The 23,934-nt window shown below is 39.4% G+C and overlaps 1 protein-coding gene across 9 annotated transcripts in view; it reads left to right on the top strand.

The window, feature by feature from the left end:
* Positions 1–23,934, top strand: part of LOC138945299 (sodium/calcium exchanger 2-like) — a 105,093-nt gene that overhangs the window by 23,510 nt on the left and 57,649 nt on the right. For 4 of the 9 annotated variants that reach the window (XM_070316719.1, XM_070316726.1, XM_070316733.1 and 1 more), the window contains exons 3-4: positions 2,383–2,472; positions 14,987–15,087. In XM_070316719.1, the coding sequence (XP_070172820.1) occupies positions 2,383–2,472; positions 14,987–15,087 (191 nt within the window). Of the gene's footprint in view, positions 1–2,382; positions 2,473–14,986; positions 15,088–18,273; positions 18,298–23,934 lie in introns of all 9 variants that reach the window. The other 5 variants (XM_070316756.1, XM_070316776.1, XM_070316764.1 and 2 more) reach the window with 4 other exon arrangements.

Below are 23,934 nucleotides of genomic sequence, written 5' to 3' on the forward strand. Positions count from 1 at the left end.
ACAACATGTCCACAGTTATTTAGACAGACGAACTTCGATAATCATCGATCCCTGATTGATGTTGCTGTATTCAGGTGAGTTACCCAACAGGCAACTACTTTTGTTCATGTTTTATGCAAAATCACCAGCATTTGTTTACATTGATGCTGAACTTAGTAGATTTCGTTCGTCATTCTCGCCACTCTGCCGACATTTCTTGGTGTCTTTCAATACGAACGTCAGGAAAATTTGACCTTTTCTTGAACCAAAGTTTATATTTTTGTGATTGACTTAAAGTTTCTTCGAGTTTGTATAAAGAAAGCTGTGAAGGGGAAATATTAGTTACATTTTCCTGCATTTTAATAGTGTGGCTTGTTTTAGATTACGTTCGTATTTCTGACACCATTTTCGTTTCGAATTCGTGTCACTCGAACCAACGCAATCAGCAATTCAGTTCATTGTGGTAGATGGCAGATACAATGTAAATCAAAACATGTTTACGTATGTTATCTGCTACAGAAAACAGAAAAAGAAAACAAGCGAATAAGAAAAATAATCAGTTGTGAAACGATGATAATTGATGATGTTGGTAATGTTGGACACAACAATTCAGGTGTCAAAAATAACTTACGTAATAATTTTCAGACTTTGCCTGTAACTGTGAATATTTGCCATTGTTGCAATGAATCGAATGAGTGAGATCATTTCAAACTGTATCAGGAACCTCTTACACACCAGACTAGATTTCAAGAGTACTAGAATTCAAGCATAACAGACTTCACAATTTTGGTGTCTTCATAACTTACGCTTGGTGTCTTCATAACTTACGCTACATCTGATTCACTTGCCATATTATTTTCAGGCCTTCACTTTTGTTTTCAGTTGTGTTGCATGGTCTACCAGAAAGGTGATCAATTAAATCAGCAGCATTACAATGCTGCCTAATCTTGTTCTTGTAAAAAAGTGATGGACTTGCCAAATGATGTAAGTAATGGTGTCTTCACAACAACTATTTCTTGCTCAATTGATTTACACAAAATGTAGGTGCTGTCTGGCTGGATTTTATGGATAAAATGTAACTCAAACACTTGACAAAATCAAAGATTCCAAAAGTTTTAACTTGATAGAAATATCTTGCAGTTGGTGTCCACCAAGTACTTACATCATTGTCCATGCATACCTATGATTGACGATCAATAAAGGAAAGAGACATGAAGGCAATTATGTTTTGACTTTTATTTCCGGTAAAGCTGTGTTTTAGCTCCCATTACAATCATAGACTTTTCCATCTGAGCATTTTTTATTTTTGATGCTCATGTCAGGATTTCATTGCTCAGTATTGTGTCTGTCCTGTATACATATTTTGAAGTGACCTTGACCCTGAACTATGGAAGATAACTGTTTCAAACTTAAAAATTATGTGGGGCACATGTTATGCTTTCATCATGAGACACATTTGGTCACATATGATCAAGGTCAAGGTCACTTTGACCCTTATGAAATGTGACCAAAATAAGGTAGTGAACCACTAAAAGTGACCATATCTCATGGTAGAAAGAGCCAATAAGCACCATTGTACTTCCTATGTCTTGAATTAACAGCTTTGTGTTGCATGACCTTGGATGACCTTGACCTTGGGTCAAGGTCACATGTATTTTGGTAGGAAAAATGTGTAAAGCAGTTCTTAGTGTATGATGTCATTGCTAGGTTTAGTTACCCTAAAGGTCGAGGTCAAGCATGTGAGTCGTATGGGCTTTGCCCTTCTTGTTTGAGGATGAAAGTCGCTTGTTCATTTCAATGCTTGTTATTCTCTCAGGTGCCAGGAGATAAGGTTCCGTACAACTCTCGCTTACTCTATTACACATGTCGTATGCATTAAGAGCGATTACTTCCCTTTGGTTATTTGATATATATCTTAACATCACTCTGCCTCATTCTGTTTGAAATTCTAACTGATACTTTCGAGGCGACCCTGTAACAATGTGTGTGTTTGTGTGTTTGTTCTGTTTAAAACCAGTCTTGATCTAAGGACTAAGTCCGGTCGAGAATAAAAGCTGGTTCTTGTATATGACTGTGTACGTGGTGTTAGTTGGAGTGCCTTGGAGAATGATGAGCATATGAGCTTGCGGTGATCATCCTTTTTTGAGGATGAAAGTCGCTTGTTCATTTCAATGCTTGTTATTCTCTCAGGTGCCAGGATAAACGGTTCCGTACAACTCTCGCTTACTCTATTACACATGTATGCATTAAGAGCGATTACTTCCCTTTGGTTATTTGATAACTTAACATCGCTCTGCCTCATTCTGTTTGAAATATTAATGTTATGTTTCACGATACACTGTGTATAGTTTCGACGTCAGTAATGACCTAACAGTATCTGTGGCATTGTTTTTCTCTCCATAGGCGTCTCTTGAACATAGTCTTCCTTATCACAGGCAACTTCTCAGATGCTTAGGATGCCTCTCCGTTCGTAGTCTCAACCAACGTTCTGCCGTGACTTTTTTTTCCCAAGATTTGGAATATTTATAGTTTTGTTCAAGTTGTCTTCTGGCGTTTGATTCTTCAGCATTTTGCTTTGGTGGCATTGTTACGAGATAATGAAATTGTGCTGTTAAATATGTACTAAATCCAACAATTTAAATTGTTATTTTATTGATGATTGTTTTTTAAGTGCTCCGTGTTCGTAGAGACACCCTTTCAAGATTGCCTAAATTATATATATGAGGCTTTGCCAAAAGGTGCTGGGGGGGTGCTTGGACATTTGTGACAAACTAAACCTTTTCAGTTGATTTTTTTTGGTGTTTTAAGTGATACATTAGTCTTTGATGAACATATTTGTGTAATAAAAGAATGGTTTGTGCATTTGGGAAATGTGTACGGTTTGATAATATGCCATAAAACGCCAATTTTGAGAAAAGCCACATGTGCAACAAAACTGACCACAGAAGCCATTAATATCATTTCATACAACTGGTAATGATTTATTTCTAGTAAACAGACCCTGCAGAAGCATTATCAGTCTTTAAAAGTACATTTGGAGCCAAATCTTGAATGCAGTGTCACGTAATGTCGCAAAACGCTCAAACATCATAAAAATCAAAACTGATACTTTCTGCTAAGTAACCACAAGAAGTATAAACCCTAAAATAAAATATAACACTTCAACAGAAACACTGACACATGTTAAAAATATCCCTAAAAGTTGTTACAGTTTGCTCAAACTAGTTAAACATGTTGTTGTAGGTGTCACGTGTTACAAAAATATTGATGGACATGAAAATATTCATAATATTTGAAATAACAACCAGAATGTTATACATACACTAACTTTTCATTTACAATCTAAAGATTAGATTATTTATGGAATATGAAAACAGAAACAATAGCAAAACATGTTAAAAGCAAGTCATAACAGCATTCTACGTGTCACATGTTACACTGTGTCAGTGGACATGAAATTATTCAAAATGTTATAAATGACAACTGTGATATTAAATAGACCTTTAGGATACATTCATATTTTGAAGATTAGGTAATTATGGAACATCAAAGCACCACAAAAAAAGTAACATCATGTTCAAAACAGGTCAAATCTGCGTTCTACCTGTCACGTGTTACATGGAGTCAGTGGACATGAAATCAATGAAAATGTCAAAAATAACTACAATATTCAAACAGACATTTAGAATACAGTTTTAACCTAATGTCTAGGTACATCTGGAACAAGGTTCTCAATCAAATCGAATTTTTTTTAATTAGTTGTACGTAAAATCCTAGCAAAATCCAAATTTAAAAAACAAAAAACTTTGATTTTTTTTTATGTTGGAGAGGGGGGGGGGGGGGGGGGGGAGTGGTGGTGTTAAAACAATCTCATGAAAATATTCCTTCCCCCTGCTAACCCAAAAGCATTTTTTCAGCTTTGGCTACAATATTTACAAGGACATAAATGTCTCCTCCTAAATCGTTACACGGACATGAACGTATCCTCCTGAATCGTAACACGGACATTAACAAAAACAGAGGATCGAATTTTTCTTCAATCAAATTTGCCTCCAAAAGTAGCAAGCAGTTGTATATAGGTTACACAATATGCAAGATAATCAGAACTCGGAGTGTGTACGCTATTTATCCCATTACTCCGACGTTTTCATTAAAAACACTTACTTTTTCCACTAAAACCTGCCCGTGCCTGTTTTCAGCTTGCCAAAAGCCTCCGCAGTCGAAATTCATGTCAATGAATTCATGCGCATAGCTAGTTCCCATTTGTCAGCATAATGGACGGCGTCATTCGACTTGTATGTAGACATTCAGTCATTCAAATTGCTTATAAAAAGGTCTGCTATCTGCTTTTACATTTTGAAAGTCATTTTAAAATATCCTTGTGTATATTATTTGACATCGACTTTCGTTATACTCAATTCGGCATACCGGGTTTATATTTTTACCAGAATTGCGCACGATAATGGCAGCGCAACAAATTCAGTTCGGGCCGTGCTGGTTTGATCGTTGACCCAAGTCAGTTTGCATGCAGTGTTACTGTTTGTCAGTCGGAGATAGAAATGTTGGCTGTCATCGCGCTGTTATGTTTTGGTTTTCACACGTGGATCGCTTACATATTCAGTCGTCGGGTTCTCTGTGTGTGTGTGTATGTGTGTGTGTGTGTGTGTGTGTGTGTGTGTGTGTGTGTGTGTGTGTGTGTGTGTGTGTGTGTGTGTGTGTGTGGCCCTTCGTGGTCGGCTGGGCGTTAAGCAAACAAACAAACAAACAAACTCTCTCTCTCTCTCATTCTCTCTCTCTCTAGATAAAAGTGTTTTTAAATTGATTTCGAAAATTTAATTTTGATAATAATTTTTATATTTTTAATTTTCTGAGCTTGTTTTTAATTCAAATATAACATATTTATATGTTTTTGGAATCAGAAAATAATGGAGAATAAGATGAACGTAAATTTGGATCGTTTTATAAATTTTTATTCTTTTTTACAATTTTCAGAGTTTTAATGACCAAAGTCATAAATTAATTTTTAAGCCACCAAGCTGAAATGCAATACCGAAGTCCGGGCTTCGTCGAATATTACTTGACCAAAATTTCAACCAATTTGGTTGAAAAATGAGAGCGTGACAGTGCCGCCTCAACTTTCACGAAAAGCCGGATATGACGTCATCAAAGACATTTATCAAAAAAATGAAGAAAATAAGTCTGGGGATATCATACCCAGGAACTATCAAGTCAAATTTCATAAAGATCGGTCCAGTAGTTTAGTCTGAATCGCTCCACACACACACACACACACACACACACACACACACACACACACACACACACACACCACGACCCTCGTCTCGATTCCCCCCTCTACGTTAAAACATTTAGTCAAAACTTGACTAAATGTAAAAAGTAGTCCATCTGTAAACTCTGAATATGCAGATGACCTCTATAAATTATTCAATTGTACTCTGAAATCAAAGACAATGACCAATGACAGTTGAGATCGAAACTCGGTTGTGATGGGATATATATCCATAGGATATCCATATGGTTGTGATGGAATATTCAGAATAATCACCTCCTCAGCTAACAGAGATAAAGAGGCAGGTCATGGGATAATATAAGCTAATTCAATTCGTTGGGAGAAGAATTATGGGCAAATTATATGTCAGTCAAACATTAGATCTACAAAGTGTCAAACGTTACGTATAGATCTACACCTTACCCTACAATATTTTCTCAACTTTACGGCTCGTCGTCTCCATGATTTCAATCGAATCGGTGACCGGAAACGCCAAAGAAGCAAAGCTAGTGGTTTCCACGCTTTTGTATCAAATACTCGCGAAACTTCTTTGTGAAAATTGCAAAAATAACAAAATGTGTCAAACGTTACTTTCGGACATTAACTCCATCGATTCTTTTTAGCTGCTAGATACAATAACTTCGCAAATTCTGACTCAAATGCAACACACTGCTTTTATTTCCTCGAACACGAAACTATCGTTTTCATCCAAAATGGCGGCCATTCAAAGCACCAAGACCGGCGAAAATCGAATCTGTAAACAAGTTGGTCTGCGGACATGAGCCCTTCGAAAAAAAACGGGTATTTACTGGGCGAGGTTTTCGGTAAATTCTGGTTCTAATTACGATTGTTGCACATTCTACAAAAAGTTGCATGCTTAGACTGTATGAAATACGCTGATCAAAACCGATGCAGTGATGCAGACCATGAAAAATCGAAAATTCCCCAAGGACACCAAAATGTCCAAAATTTTTCGGGGCCGTTTCTGGTGTATGTTTGAAACATTTTATTTTTTATTTAACATTCACAACAACAACAGGTTTCAAAACATTAAAAAAAAGCATTCATCAAACTCACTTTTTCAAAGCACAATACATGTAAACATGTTGGGGTAATCCAGTTAATTACACTTGCTTTCCAAAAATACATGGGTCCGAAATGGCACCTTTTGGCAAAGGCTCATATACTTTTGATATTTTATATAATGTATACATGTATTATATATATATATTAACATATACAATAATTGTATGCCACAGTAAATTCTCAAAACCAAGATTAAGAAATTGACAAAATCCCAGAAAATGTCAGTAAATTTGTGAATTTCCTGTTTCACTCGGCGATTTTGTAAATTTCCTAAAATGGCTAGGAAATTGTAAATTTGCTGGTTTGAAAATTGAAGGGCCAGAAAATTATTGAAATTGAAAACTTATTTCAAGGAAAACGAATGCTTTTTTGATGAATGAAATCCACTTATAAGTTTTTGGGTTTGGCAGCATCAAAGTCAACACACTGTTATACAATGCTAAACTTAGCACATAATAGGATCTCTCTCTCTCTCTTTCTCTCTCTCTCTCTCTCTCTCTCTCTCTCTCTCTCTCTCTCTCTCTCTCAATCTCTCTCTTTCTCTCTCCCTGTTTGTCAATCTCTCACACTGTATCGGTCTGTATCTGTCTGTCTGTCTGTCTCTCTGTCTGTCTGTCTGTCTGTCTGTCTCTCTCTCTCTCTCTCTCTCTCTCTCGCTCTCGCTCTTCTCTCTCTCGCCCTCCCTCTCTCTCTCTCTCTCTCTCTCTCTCTCTCTCTCTCTCTCTCTCTCTCTCTCTTTCTCTCTCTCTTACTTACTTACTGTTTGAGTTGTTTCTGTCAGTCTCTCTGTCTCTGTCTCTTTTTTTCTCTCTGCCTATATATATATATATGTATCTATATATATCTTTTTCTATCTCGCTGTCCCTGTATCGGTCTCTCTTTCTCTCAGTCTTTCTCTTCCTCTAATTCTGTCTCTGTCTCCCTCTGTCTCTGTCTATCTCTTTTGTGTCTCCCCCTACTATTCCTATCTGAGTCTCTGCCTCTCACTCTCCCTTTTTCTCTCTGTCTTCCTATAAATTTCTCTCTGTAACTCTCAGTCGCTGCTAAAGAACGTCGGTCAGGGGCGGATCAATTGCATTGTAAGGGGGGGTGCACTTTGAATCGAAAGTGAATGTGATGGGCGCGAAGCGCCCGAATTTTCTAGGAGGGGTCCGGGGGCATGCCCCCCCCCCCCCCCCCCCGGAAATTGTTTTGGCCCAAAGAAGCAAAATGGTGCCATCTGGTGCCATTTGAACTTAGAAATGGTCATAGAATCAGCTTTCCAAATATATATATTTTTTTTTTGGCTGGAGGGGGGGTGCACCTGCACCCTGTGCCCCCCCCCCTCGTCCGCCCCTGTCGGTACACATGTGGGACTTTTTCAAAAAATGCACAGATTTCAGACGGACAAAACGGAGATATCCAACATCAAAAATTTCAAAATTTTATCAGGCAAAGTTATTAAACATCCTTTCGTCTATACTAGCGGAAAAAAGTTAGGGACGGGCCACTGATTTCCCCGCTGACTTTCATTTGTTTAAAACACCCTGTTCTTTCGTCAGCAAAATCAAATGGCTGTCGCATGTTACACACCAATGGGTAGGTTATGCTGTGTTAGCAGGAAAACTGCACGGGACTCCCGGGCGCAGAGCTGCACCACGTGACTAAAATAGCAAAATCGCCAAAAAGTAGGCTGTTGTTTGGCGTGCGCACGGGTAGAATAAGGCAGGTAACATGGCAAAATTGTTGTGCACATGCAAGGACAATCCTTCGAGTGTGAATTGTGATCACGAACTCGGCTTTATAAGCCGCCGATTTTCTGCGAGCTGCCATCTCCTCACCATGCCTGCCAGACGGAAGCTGACAACATTCAACCGAGGAAGAGCAATTGCCTGGCTCCACGACGGCGTATCCATGTGCGAAGTGGCCAGGCAACTTGGGGTATCGCATTCAGTCATTGTAAGGCTGAATCAACGTTTCCAGACGACAAACAATGTCGAGGAGAGGCCCAGGTCGGGTCGCCCCAAAAAGACTACTCCTAGGGAAGATCGTTTCATCCAACGGCAGGCGCTGCAGCACCGGGCCACCACCTGCAAGGTCATCTGAGGGCAGTTACGGGAGGCCACTAACATCAACGTTAGTGAGAGGACCATCGGCAACCGCCTGCATGACGCCCGGCTGCGGAGTCGTCGTCCTGCTGTGCGTCCCCTGCTGACACAGGCTCATCGCCGGGCTCGTCTGGCCTGGAGTCGCCGCCACTTGAGATGGACGCGCCGGGACTGAGCTCAGGTCCTATTCAGTGACGAGTCCAGGTTCAACCTGTTCTGACGGCCGGCGCAAGGTCTGGAGGCGTGAGGGCGAGCGTTATGAAGACGACACAGTGCATGAGAGGGTGGCCTTCGGCGGGGGCTCTGTCATGGTTTGGGGGGGCTTCAGCCTTCATCAACGCACCCCCCTGTACCATGTGGTCAGGAATCTCACTGGTCAACGCTACAGGGACGAAATTCTCGCCCCTATTGTCTTGCCGACCCTGCAGCAGATTGGCCCAAACGCCGTGTTTCAGGATGACAATGCTACTCCTCACAGGGCCAGGCTTGTCAACGACTACATCCAGCAAACCGGGGTCGTCAGGATGGATTTCCCTGCCTGTTCGCCAGACATGAACCCCATAGAGTATGTATGGGACGAACTGGACAGGCAGGTGAGGGCCAACCACCAGCCTCCCAGAAACCTGCAGCAGCTGCTGCAGATGCTCCAACAGGAGTGGCAGGCCATTCCACAGGCCTTTTTCACGAAGCTTATGAACTCTATGCGGTCAAGGTGTGGTGAACTTGAGCGCAAACGTGGCGGACACACCCATTATTGACCTCATGAAAGACTTGTTATGTTTATTTGTGACCCCTCTGCTGTTTGTGGACATGAATAACCGAATCGGCTCGATGAAATAAACCCAAATTTTGCAGTTGCGTTGAACATTGACTGAAATAAACGTGTTCCAAATTTCCGTACGATATGTTCATTCGTTCTTTTGCTGTGATTGCGTGTGTGAACCGTCCTTAACTTTTTTCCGCTAGTATATCTTGTGCCAAAATTTGCGAGCTTAATAACAACTGCAAATGTATCTAAAAAGTTTTATTTTTCCTTCATCAGGCAAAGTTATTAAACATCCTTTCGTCTATCTTGTGCCAAAATTTGCGAGCTTAATAACAACTGCAAATGTATCTAAAAAGTTTTATTTTTCCTTCATAATTGTTTTCCAATTGGCAAGTTTTCATATAGCAAATGCTATGCAAACCCAGTGCTAAAGAATGGATACCAAAATGTATGATTATGATTATGAATGCAATTATTTAATCCAAATTAAAACAAAATTGTAATAGTGCAAAATTGTCATTATCAAATGCATGTAAATGAAGTAATGTCCAAACTGATCTGTTTGCTGCCAAAATATACATTATGATCATTTGAAAGTTGTTGAAACCTTTCAACTTATACCACAATTGACTGAATTTGATAAATTACTTTAAATATATAGCTTTACTTTTATGCTTGGTAACAACAGGGACATTCGGTAACTACACGGACCCTTTGTTTTCGCATCAACCCCATTCGAGCAAAAAACACAGACATACGTTTAAAACTATCATTTTATATGTCTTAACTATATTTGTTGCTGTTTTCAAAGCATATATTGTTTTGTGGTCTTGACTTAATAGATTGTTTTTTAAATTGCATTTTCTTCAATCATAGGTAACTGCATGGACATCTGGTAACAGCACAGACATTTTCTAGTAAAAGACACTGTGTTACTAGAAAACAAATGGTTATTTTTGTTATGGAAATGAATTTTATATATCAGTAAAATGTTTTCGATAATGGCCTGGTATGTAAAACGATTTTTTATATTGTTGTGCTTGTGTGAAACAGAACCAATAGCATACCATATATTATGCATAATTTCTTCCACATGAAGATAAACATACGAGTCAACAGTTAACGCTCAATCGACAAGATTTTATTGAACCAAATTGGAGTTGAGGAGAATGGTGGTGGCAGGGAGGGGAGGGGAAGGCTGTGGCAGGATAATGGGGAAACAGAACAAAAAAGTATAGGCTCTTTCTTTGGCCCATTATGTCTAGCGTATTTAATTAACTGAGTCAGTTGTAAAAAAAACATGAAATGGAACAACTGATTCTTTAACATTAAATCAAGTGTCTTTTCACTTAGAACATAAAATAATTAACCACTCTATTTAGAAACCTTCATTGGAACATAAACTGAGTCATCCCTGTCTTTGAAAATCTTCATTGCCACTGTCTTTGTAAAACCTTTATTGAAAAATATGATTCACCACTGTGACCGGCACGGTTGGCCTAGTGGTAAGGCGTCCGAACCCCGGCCAGGTCATACCTAAGACTTTAAAATTGGCAATCTAGTGGCTGCTCCGCCTGGCGTCTGGCATTATGGGGTTAGTGCTAGGACTGGTTGGTCCGGTGTCAGAATAATGTGACTGGGTGAGACATGAAGCCTCTGCTGCGACTTCTGTCTTGTGTGTGGCGCACGTTATATGTCAAAGCAGCACCGCCCTGACCCTTCGTGGTCGGCTGGGCGTTAAGCAAACAAACAAACAAACAAAAAATTCACCACTGTCTTTTCACTTGGAACATCACCACTGTCTTTGTAAAACCTGGATTGGAACATAAAAGGATTCACGACTGTCTTTTCATTTGGAACATAAAATGATTCACCACTGTGAAAAATGTGATAAGAACATAAAGTCATTCACTTCTGTCTTTGGAAAGCTTGACTGGAATATGAACAAATTCACCACTGTCTTTGAAAAACTTGATGACTGAAAATTGAGAAAAAAATACTACAGTATAGCCATAACTGTCCTTCTTGTTCTCGAATAGTGCCTTTTTTCTGAAGTAGCAAAATAAATGGTTAATTCAACAAAGCTAAAACAGAAAACATTTGAATCTATTTGAAAATATTTGAAAGCTTTGAAACTGTTTACATCTGCAAATAACACATTATTTGAAGTTTTGTCTTAGACTAACAAGTAGCAAAGTTACTGAATACTCAAACGTAAAGTTACCTTTCCTATTTTCAGCATCATTATGACTTTGGTCATGTCAACGGTATCTAAAACAATTCGACCATTTATTTTTTCTTGAATGACATCCCATGCGTCCCCATTTATTACAAAACGATTTTTTTGTGCCAGGTTTTAAGTGTGGATCCGGGATTATTTACTGCAAGAATGTCATCACACTTAATGACTTATGCCTTTCTCCTTGTCTTTCTTGTATCTCTCTTTTTGCTGCTTTAGGAACTTTGCTCTTGCAGCAGGGTCAGCATCTCTCCTCTCCCTGTAACGTCTTTGCTTTTCTGCTGCCGAAAGCGCCATCTTCAGCTGAACAATAATAAAGGCTTTTGTAATTCCCAATGCACTATACCAGTATATAGTTGCAAAAAATTATAGTCTGCTGCCTTATGAAGTTAAATCAACGAAAATCGTTTTACACTGCTGCATTATATTTTTTGTCAGTACAGTTACCAGTCTGTCTGTGCAGTTACCAGCAGACTACTTAGTGATCTTCTTCTTGTATATATATATATACGGTACAAAATCTCAGAAAATAAGATAATAATGTGGCACCGTATCCTTACAACAACAAGGGTGTATTTTTTTACTTGAAAAATAAATGGTAAAATAAATAAATAATATATTTTGAAAACTTCTCTGCAGTTACTTATATAGATCTGTGCAGTTACCTGACTGGTTTGTGCAGTTACCAGTAAACTACTAACTGCTCTTCTTCTTGTATTATTGTTAGAAGATCTCAGAAAACAAGATAATAATCTGGCACCTCATTCTTACAACAAACAGTGTGTATTTTTTGTCACTTAAAAAAAAAAGTAAAATAAATAAATAACATATTTTGACAAATTCTCTGCAGTTACTAAAATAGATCTGTACAGTTGCCTGACTCGTCAGTGCAGTTTCCAGGAAACTTCTAGCAGTTCCTGAGTAAAGTAAATTACTTTATTTTGAATAAGACTCTATATATAATACCTATATTTATGCTGGTTGGTTTTCCATCCCTTTTGTATAATTGGCTGTCCATAATACAGAATATAGAATAAAAATGGTATGCAATCTACAAGCATTTCAGTGCAGTTACCATGATGTCTCAGTGCAGTTACTAAATAGGTCCATGCAGTTACTTCTCTGGCAGGTAACTGCACAGAAAGTAACTGCACAGACGAATTCGTTATTTTCAAATAATAATCACTCCCTGTCATCAAAAAAACATGGCGTTCTTGACGCCATGTGAAAGGAAATCTATGGGCGATTAAAATGCAAATTATTCAAAATGTTTTTGTTAATTAGTGTAATGGAAAACCCCAGTAACTGCACATAACTAAGCTGTTAAGCTAAACATCCTTCACCTTGACCTGATGAAAATCATATTTCATTGCCTAAAAGTGATCCAATGTACCCACCTGATTGCACACAGCTTTCCGCGTCTTGGAACTCTTTTGTAAAGAAAACCACATTTGAAAATCAGGGAGCATTCCGTTTTTATTGCGTATTTTGGTTCCTGGTAACTGCAAGGACCAAAACCTCTTGGACATGCAATTTTTACTGTTCAAAACTTGGGAGAACAAAACTACTGATTGTGTAGATATTTTGTTTTTGTTATCTTGAGATAATGACAGGATAAACATAAACCAACAAACAAAATGATAAAAAAAATTGTCTGTGCGTTTTAAAGAGGTGTGAAATTTTGCTAATGTCGATGGGACATGCATTTTGACCCCCCCTTACACATGATAACTTACTATAATTAACAGAAAAATACAATAAAACGGGCAAATGAGTATACTTTAAGGTCCGGAGGACATTGAACTTAAGCACTTCCAATTTTCAGATAAGTAGGATGAAAAGTTTTGAATTTATTACATTTTAAAGTCAAAAGACAGGTTTTTATGCATTTTTTGAAAAAGTCTCATGTGACAATGCACTTCAGCCAACCTGCACGCTCACTGTAAGACATGCGGTGTTTGCCAATCGAATAGGTATACCGTATACACCAACGACCCTGCACACATTGCGTCAAAGGATATTTGTAAACATTGTGCGAGCTAATAATAAAACACCCTGACGAAGACCTCGAGGCCGAAATATTGGTGAAAACGAGGAGGCTTGTTTGGTTATTTTTTTCGTTATTTGTTTATATTTATGTGTATGCGTGGATCGCACAACTAAAATACTTCGATGTTTCTTCTAAATATAACAAGGAATAACTCAATAAGTGAAGCAATAAGAAACTCAAGAAAAAGGGCAAGGCCTTAAATTCCGAGCACTCTGACTGCTTTTGTGGCTATTGGTGCACTGTACACATTTTCAAATGTGTAGGATTGGTATTCTCGAAAGCACTGCAGATGTGAAAGTAACTTAAAAAAAAAAAAATACAGAAAAAGATGTCTGAGTGACACCGTTATACTATAGCTAGCAAAGCGCATTGAAGTGTGAGTCTTGAAAACGTACTCCTACAATACCTCCAGGAGAGAGTTCTTCAGTAGTCTGGAACCAGTGTAATAAATTATGGAACTACGTGGCTGAAAGCATTGCCTGTCAATGCAGTGTCAGGTAGGTCAGTGCAGATGCATTGACAGACTGGAAAGATCACCCGGCTCAATTGTTATCCCATAGTGTTGCTCCCGTTGCGTGTTGAATAAGTTCTTTCAGATCGTTCATGCAGGCCGGTCTTTCGGTTGCTCTCGCTTGAATCACCGGCTGTGTGGGCCGAGATTTTCTACCCTTTCTGGTGTGGCTTATTATAAAAACCTACTTGTGACTGGGTCTTTTTATTATGCTCTCTTTTGATATGAATGTCTTATTTCGCATTGCATGACAGTCGTTCGTTCGTCCGTAAGAACCTTCTTTTTATTTGATGGTCTTTTTAACATGGTAAATAAATAAATGCTTTATTTTCCATTGCACGACATGTTCACACTGTTTGCTTGGTGTTTTATTGCGTTAATATAACGTTTTTTTCTGGGTTATCTTTCGCTACAGTTTCCAATCTTATTGCACATAGTTGTTCGCTCTGGTTACGGGGACACTAGACAGCACGCCGTTAAGAATAAGTTAATATCAAAGTTGCTATTGCTTCAGTTGGCATTACATACCTGTATGAGTAACTGTAAGCCCTGCTCCAGTGCACTTTTCCCCATTGATTACACCAGATTTCTATTTAATACCCCTCCTAATTTTTTGCCAAGTCCTTCCTTTTAAGATGTTCTCTTCGTCGTCGTCTCTTTACATCAGTATTCATGTGTCCTCCTCGTCATTTTAGTTCAGTTCTTCTCCGGCTTCTCCCTTTTATCATCTTATTCTATTCTTGTTGCTTCTTTCACCTCGTCCTCCTAGTTTACCTTATCACTGTCCTCGTTTTCCTCCTCTTTTCGTCGTTTTGTTAACGTTCCTTCTGCAGTTCTAGTAGAAGTGTATACTTTATGATTATGAGGCTCCTCATTATATCTTCACTTTCAGTCGCTATCGTTTATAAAGTACATATGCTATGTGTTATAAGGTGCATATTATGAACACATATGACCTTTGGTGTGTGTCACGTGCAGTCTGTGCCGGTTCGTGTGGTGGGGCATCAGCATCAACACTTCACGCGTACTGTCCCCAAGGAACTCCGCGTGCTAGAGGCAGAGAAAGCACACAGAATGAGGTAAGGCACCATCTATGCACATGCAGACACGAATTGGATTTTTCTTGTCCCAATTTCGATTGACAAGAAATGAAAAATTCTCCGTACAACGAACTATGTCCATCTTCTACCGTTAGACTTGGATCTAATAGTGTCATTATATTCTAAGCAGTGAGGCAGTAGCCTTGAATGTTGTTTTTTTCAATTTCAAATTAAACTTAAAGGGGGGGGGGGGAAATTTCTTCTATCTTTCTTTTGTTAACTTGATCTTGAAGCAGTTTTAAATTTTTTGGGGGGAAAACAAAAAAGGTTTGAACTTGGTGATCCAGAGAGGGCATAAATGCCAAAATTGATAATGTGATCACCAACGGAAATACATAGTTTCGTATTACCACACAGAAACGACATCGGAGTGCAAAGGTAGGCTTGGGGTCTTTCTAAACTTTGATTAGGTCAGTGTTTGATTGTTACAAGATTCTGCCCAGAGGACAAGAACGTTTTGGAGCTTTGATTGTTTGAGATGTGCAAATCTGAGAGCATTTCTTTTTAATTCACGGGTGCTGAAAGCATGAAAGTCATTTTGAAGCGACAGAGTTGATACACAGTATGTAATTAGTCAAACAGTGGTTCATACATCTGTTTGATTTACTGTAAAAGCACAAATTAATCGCCTTTTACTAATCGCAAAAATCAGTGTTTCCACTTCTCGTCATGATGTTGAGTGCGCCCCTGCCTCTGTGGTACAGTTCAAAAGAAACCCCTTTGAGTAACGTGCACAGTTTCTCATTCCGACAGTTATGTTTAGTATTAGATTTGTAGGGTTAATGACAGTCAAAGCTTTATAAGAAGTTGTATTCATTACACTTTGATTACAGTACACTGACGAGACACAAACAAAAACGTTCTTGACTTCTGATCAGGGATCTATTCTCACTATTCTCAGTTTCGAACGAAGGTATTTGTGGGAGATTTTATTTCCTGACACAATTTGTGCTTTTACAGTAATGTCGATCAGATCTTGTGAGTACTGTTTGCACCGGTGACGTGTAAACTCGAAACTGACCAGACCACAGTAATCTGCATTTTTGCCGTATTCTCAATTGTTGCCGCCGTGTGCATTTTGTTGTCATAACATTAACAGCACGATTTTCAATCCCTGTAACATTGGCACTAATGAACCCCAAACACACGTCTGTCAAAGGTTTCACTAATCTAACAGAATCAGGTGTTTTAAAAAGCCACTGCTTCGACATTTGGACAATGGGATAACGCCAAACGTGCCCAGCTTGGTCAGCAGGTATTTTTGCAGCCCTGCCAGGTGGATCCACTGACCGCATGGTTTTTATAACTTTCTGATCTCCCTTTGGCTGTAACAGCCGACAGTTATGCCCTTGGTTGCAAAATAAGGGTCTACTGAAACAAACTTGTGATTTTTGACAGCTTCAAATGGAGCAATTATAAATTAAAAGGTTGCAATTGCAGCCGAAGACATCCTTCTCCGCAGGGAAGCAAACTTTTTGAGCTGGTTTTCTTTTTTTACACTAGCGGATGATACAAAACAAGAGCAAGCTGATCCAGATTTTCGACAACAATGATCACGGGTGACTGTACTTTGTGTTGCGTCCAGACAAAACTAGGAAATTGAGTCGATTGCCAGTGGATTGAGTATGTTCAGCAAGTGTAGCAGTATGCACGATCATAAAAGCGTCAACGCGGGGGAAGACCTGGGAACCCATACGATTTCGCTGTATTTTGTACGCATGACTGTCTGGAATACGATCAGTGCAGTCATTGGAAAAAATACGACGAGAAAAATTACTAGACTACTTTTCTTCACAAGCGCATCCCGAAAAAGATCCAGTGTTTTGACATGTGATTACATCAGTTATTGTCAGTAAACATTGAAATAAGCAATTGTTTTTAATGTTATGGTAAACGTAATTAACGGAAGCATGTTTGAATCATGGATGTTCAAACGCTGTGTAGAGTACGCTCATTTTTCTGAAAATACACCAAGTTTGTTTGAGAATACTCCAAGTTCAAGACAGGGGTTCCCAGGTCTGGGGGGGGGGGGGGGGGGGGGGAGGGATAAACTATTTCGTCAAATTCACTTGGTGCGATTACTGGTATACAGAATGCTAATTTGGTCGTCAACTATACTCTCCAGTATGAGTAGTTTATTTGTGCAAAAATATGGTTTCAAAAAAAAAGTTCCCGTTTGGTTTTCCGTGATGTTGTCAGTATTACCACCAACTATACTGTCGGACCTGTCAGTTTTGTGATCAAATTCAAAATAGCGTCCTCCAGTAGGGGTACGGGTGTCACCAATAAGAAGCAAATTACATCATCGTCCCTGGCAAAATGTAAACATACAACTTAATCTTATAAAGTCCTGATACACCGGCCTTTCTCATCGTATAAATCGAGTGTGAAAATTACCCGGATTCCTTGTAGCACAATAAGCCAAAATAGATCTTAACACTAAAATGTCAGCACATTTTTTGGGGGAAAAGCCCATTACAAATTTGTTATACATGTAATAGCACAAACAAAATTACATTCTCTGCAAAGTTGTTCGCTTAAATTGTACTCGACCACTAGAACTAACAGTAACAACACATAATCATCAATTAATAAATATGTGGCGATGCTGTCTTTACGTCAGTTGGTGTGACACTGAATTTCCCACGTATTTTTGAAGCCCCGATATCTCATGAGTACATTATCAAACTGAGAATAGGGAAGACGAGACACAGCTATACAATTATTATTTGATTGTGTAAGTAGAGAAAGTACTCTTCTTTCAAAACATATCAGAAACATCTCTTTGCTGGTAATTTGTCCGTTCTAAATTATTATGACAACCTGTATATATATCTGGTCCCGTCGCTGTCTATATATATATATATATCGTTTAGAGCTCAGTTAAGCGTTGATTTCTTAAGTTCCAAGAGAAATGCTGATAATAAAACTTACGTCTCAGTTAGGAGTTGGACTGATTGTCTTTGACATATATTCTAATTAAAAGGAACGCGAAAGACTAGGAGTAGCGGAAGAGCGGAACCCTTTTCGTCGTATACTCCTACGCACACGCGGCAAAAAATATTAAGTTATTATAAGAAGCACTCGTAGTTACTTAGTTAGACACGTGAGGTTAAATAAAAATGGACTGTTATACTGATGACGTGATGTGATGCCAAATTGCAGCGTTATAAGTTTGGGTACTGGCGGGTAAGTACATTTTGAGGTAGAAGCTTTGGCGCATGGTCTCTGCTGCGTTGTGCACAAAGCTGATTGCAAAATCGTAGCTCGTGTGTTTTGTAGCGCTTTTGGCTGAGAGTTTTCCTTCATCTTTTTGTCAGCATGATAAAGTAATAAGCTTTCGTCCTGCTTACGACATGTATAAATTGTAGACATTCGTAGATCAGCCCAGTGTGATTATCCGTTACTGATTGATAGTGCCTGATGTTCAGGAAAAAAAACCAACACGACGACAAAACCAAGACAAAGCGTTTGCCTTGAGGCACATGGCAGCTGTCTCCGTACTTGCAGGAAAGACACCTGTGGTAGCTGTGTTGTAGGCTGTTGGTGTATTCATCTCCAGACGACATGGGAAGGGGGGGGGTGCATTTTGTCTCTTTTTTCTCCCTACATTTATAGCTTATGTCGATGTTATCCATAAGAGTCACGCACCTATTGCCCTTTTCTTAGCTTTTGTTTAATCTAGCTTTGTAACTGACTTAATGCGAATTTCATCGTCTGCAAGCACTGTATACGTAGTTCTCTTGGCTCAAGAACACATCTGTACACTGTTTTGAACTGATTAAAAGTAAGATGTAATGCTTGCTCCATGTGACTGGGTGGCCGAGTGGTAACGCACTTGCGCTCGGAAGCGAGAGGTTGCGAGTTCGACCCTGGGTCAGGGCGTTAGCAATTTTCTCCCCCCTTTCCTAACCTTGGTGGTGGGTTCAAGTGCTAGTCTTTCGGATGAGTCGAAAAATCGAGGTCCCTTCGTGTACACTACATTGGGGTGTGCACGTTAAAGATCCCACGACGATTGACAAAGGGGTCTTTCCTGGCAAAATTGTATAGGCATAGATAAAAATGTCCACCAAAATACCCGTGTGACTTGGAATAATAGGCCGTGAAAAGTAGGATATGCGCCGAAATGGCTGCGATCTGCTGGCCGATGTGAATGCGTGATGTATTGTGTAAAAAAAAATCCATCTCACACGGCATTGAATATGTTTGTTTTTTTAAATCCCTGCGCTTAGAACTGTACCCACGGAATACGCGCGATATAAGCCTCATATTGATTGATTGATTGATTGATGTCCCTATGAGCTTTAACTGTGAATGGCACGAGAAGGTATAGCTTTGGTGTTGGCCTCTGCATGTGGCTGCATTTGCCTTTTAGACAACTTTCAAATGTTTGTAGTGGTAGCGTCATTTGACATGTCAATAGGGGGAGGTTTCTTGGTTGCTTTGTAGAGCAGTAGAGAGTGGAGGATTTGTACCTTATTTGTGTGGACGGATGAGACATGAAAAGTTACTTCTGGTTTTATTTTTATGGAGGGGGGTGGGGGGGGGAGCGGCTGATTGTAGTACGTACGTGTCTTGCCGTTTAGCTTCCCCTGAGGTAGAACATATTTCTCTGGGACTGACAACATTGCACATACTTCCATCTTTTTTGTTTTACACGCCTCGATAGGAGTGTTGTTGTTGTTGTTGTTGTTGTTGTTGTTGTTGTTGTTGTTGTTGTTGTTGTTGTTGTTGTTGTTGTACCGGTATTAAGTTCCCAAATGGCCATGTCGGGTGGAGTTTGGGCAATTTTTAGAGTGCGGTGTGTCACTGTACGCTTTCCTTAGATGATGAAACTGGGATAAGCATCTGATTTTTGTGTGGAACATCACATGATTATTGTACCAATTTTTATTTTATTTTATTTTATAAAAACAGAAAGAAAGAAATGTGGAAGGGACAGGAAAAAGAGAAGATGAATCCTACGTATCATCGTGAAAACAAAACCAAAAATCTTCTTGAATAATAAAAGAAACGTGCTTTTGATAAAGATGATTGAGTAACATCAAATGAAACAGAAAAGAGAAAAAGAGTGAATAATTGGAAAGAAAGAAAGCCCAGTGCAACAGAGTAACGTCACATCCTGTCAAAAGTCTCAAACACAGGGGCGGATCCGGGGGGGGGGGGGGGTGCCGGGGTTCCGGACCCCCCCCCCCCCTCTCCCCTAGCTTAAAAAAAATAGAAGAAAAAAAATCAAACAGAATAAGTAAATTTGAAAAATAAAGAAAATCTGATTGCACCAGATTGCTCCATTTTCATCGATTTTTATCAAATTTTTCCGGGGGGGGGGGGGGAGGGGGGCATGCCCCCGGACCTTTGTCTTCTAAATGACGGGTTTGGAAGGTAGTTTTGTAATTCGCTGGCTCAGGTTGCACCAGAACGGTAAATTTTCCTTGTTTTGTTCCAAATTAATTCGTTTTCTTAAATTTCATTTTTGAAGGTGTATTACTATTAGGGGAAGTTTCTTGGTTAAGATTGCACCAGATTGCTCCATTTTTGCGCCCTAAAATAAACGCTTCGCGTGTTCGAATTTTTCTCTGAAAGAAATTTGGAAAACCCCCCCTTAAAAATTATGTGATCCGCCCCTGAAACAGCATGGTTAAGAGTTACCGTCGACAATACCGCGGTTATGGATAAGCATGTCGGTCGTTATAGCCAGCCAGCGCGGTTACCAGCACTTTAATGGTGCCCTCATTCTTGAGTGGAGTGTGGAGAACCATCCTGTTAAACCACCTACATCTTCCCAGGCCTCGGCGGAGGGTAAGGGCATGCTCTCATTTCATTGTCGATACTGACGATAAGTCGTCAACCTCGCTTCTTTCCGCACTGACTTTTTTCTTCTTCTCTGAATTAATTTTGCAGATTTGCGTGGGTTTCACCTGTGATATATATATAATGTAATCAGATGGGTTTTTTAATCCCATTCTGTACAAATATTAGGCTGCACATTTTTGGTTATCATGTATCCAAGTAGGGACGCAGTTTGTCCATGTGCAAGCCTGAAAGAATCTATGGTGATGTAATTACCAGCTGGCCTACACGGGAACGAATGTATCTTTTTAACGCACACTCCTCGCTAAAACAGTTCGGCAAACCGTCCAAGATCTGTCCAGGCGTTTACATGGGCTAAATCATTTCGTCACGTGGTCACACACACACACACACACACACACACACACAAAACAGCCTCATTGCTGTCTGTGCACAGAGGGAATTTTTGACTCACATGCGAAGCAAAAGTGAGTCTATGTACTCACCCGAGTCGTCCGTCCGTCCGTCCGTCCGTCCGTCCGGAAAACTTTAACGTTGGATATTTCTTGGACACTATTCAGTCTATCAGTACCAAATTTGGCAAGATGGTGTATGATGACAAGGCCCCAAAAAACATACATAGCATCTTGACCTTGCTTCAAGGTCAAGGTCGCAGGGGCCATAAATGTTGTCTAAAAAACAGCTATTTTTCCCATTTTTCCCATTTTCTCTGAAGTTTTTGAGATTGAATACCTCACCTATATATGATATATAGGGCAAAGTAAGCCCCATCTTTTGATACCAGTTTGGTTTACCTTGCTTCAAGGTCAAGGTCACAGGAGCTCTTCAAAGTTGGATTGTATACATATTTTGAAGTGACCTTGACCCTTAACTATGGAAGATAACTGTTTCAAACTTAAAAATTATGTGGGGCACATGTTATGCTTTCATCATGAGACACATTTGGTCACATATGATCAAGGTCAAGGTCACTTTGACCCTTATGAAATGTGACCAAAATAAGGTAGTGAACCACTAAAAGTGACCATATCTCATGGTAGAAAGAGCCAATAAGCACCATTGTACTTCCTATGTCTTGAATTAACAGCTTTGTGTTGCATGACCTTGGATGACCTTGACCTTGGGTCAAGGTCACATGTATTATTTTGGTAGGAAAAATGTGTAAAGCAGTTCTTAGTGTATGATGTCATTGCTAGGTTTAGTTATTTGACCTTGATCCTGAAGGTCAAGGTCATGTAAAGGTCAAGGTCAAGCATGTGAGTCGTATGGGCTTTGCCCTTCTTGTTAAAGAATTAATTTCATAAAAGCTACGGGGAGCGGTGGTCTTAAGGGGAGGTGGGCCAGTGCACTACCTTTTTTTTTATTTTGAATGTTTTATTGTGTCTAAATGTTATTTTATGAAAGAAATGAACAAATGATGACAAACAATAGTCATGTTTTGTATTTTCGGTTGCTGGTTTTTGTTTTACGCGACAAAAACAGTCAAAATACAGACAAAAGTGGAGTACAGGAGATACACGGATTTTCATCAGATGTGATTGTCACACTTCTAATTATTGTTTTATTTTATCCTTCTGGGTATGCTCTAGGGGATTACGAAGCAGATCTTGTTTATTATATTTATATTTGGAGTTAGGAACACTTCTTTGTTACAACTGTCAAACTTTAGGGTAACGCTTGCGAAATTATTTTTTGAAATCATCTGGATATGACTATAATAAAATTTCAGCAAAATCCCTTCGTAATCCCCTAGAATGTTATATTCTGCACAAACTACAAAAGAAAATATTGCTCTAGCTAAATTACAGCCAGAGAAATCGCGTAACTCAAGACGTAACCGTAGGCAAAATGGCTGAACTGAGAAAAACGACATTGAAGATTGAACACCACAGAAACACTATTGAAACAGACATACAAGGACAAAACTGTGTTATGAATGAACAGCTTAGTTTATTTGAATTGCAAACTACTTAGCCTTTAGCACGCCAGCAGCGAATTTATGCGTCCATCCCTTCTTTCCCTCTGTCAACCAGCATGGGGATACTGCCCCAGCGCTAAACGTGTATCAATGACCCGATTCTCGTTTGTATTTGCATGCGAATAACGGTATTTTTAACGGTAACTTACTTGAGCCAGAACGAGGCTTCTTTCCTTCCGTTATCTCGTCGTGTCTTATGCGCTGAATTTGTTGGTCGAAGTTTTCTGCTTTTGTTTTTACATCGATACAGTACTTTAGTGCTTCGACAAGCAAGATGGAGGATGATGAGTTTGAAACTTTTGTTTGAGTTGTTTTTTGACAACAAATCGTACGTGGAATCTGAACGATTTACTGAGGAAGCTCTTCGCAATGAACTGTGTATCGCGGTGAAGAAAATGACAGTGACAGTGACGGAATTTACGAAAGTGCAGATTGATACAAACAGTTGCTGATCCAGTTTCGTTCGTGAAATGGCAGACCCAGCAAACATTACCGATAATCTGACTGATGTTGGATACTTTCTCCTGTTTTTGTTTTTTTGCGTAGCAAATGCTCGACTTGCTTGTCGAGGAGATACTGCTCAGAAACTGACTCAAATTCAGCGCAAAGCAAGCCAGTTGCAAGACGTAAAAAGTCTGCGCCATGCATGGCGTGTTCGGAAATGGCGACCTGTGGATCTGCGTGGAGATCAAAGCTTTCCTCTGTATCGGAAACACCGGCAGAATCCAAACTTTGGCCTAGTACCAGCGGAAATACTTGTTGTTGCTTACCGAACTAATAAAGACATTGTCCTCTTTCTTATTTCGAACCATTGTTATCGTATCAAAGGTTGTTTCTCAAAGAAAAATTCGCTTTCGGTTGTCACTGATCGTTTGATGTGTAACCAGGATGTTGTAAAACCGAGTGAACTTCGGGTGTTCCCGTCATGGCCGAGAGTCTCTTCGGTAGTTTCCGTATGCAAAATTCGTAAGCTGAGCATGCGCACTCACAAAGTAAACTGGTTCCCGATTTCGGTTTATGAAACGAACCAATGGATG

This window comes from Littorina saxatilis, linkage group LG1 (genome assembly GCF_037325665.1).
Source record: "Littorina saxatilis isolate snail1 linkage group LG1, US_GU_Lsax_2.0, whole genome shotgun sequence".
NCBI classification, from domain to species: Eukaryota; Metazoa; Mollusca; class Gastropoda; order Littorinimorpha; family Littorinidae; genus Littorina; species Littorina saxatilis.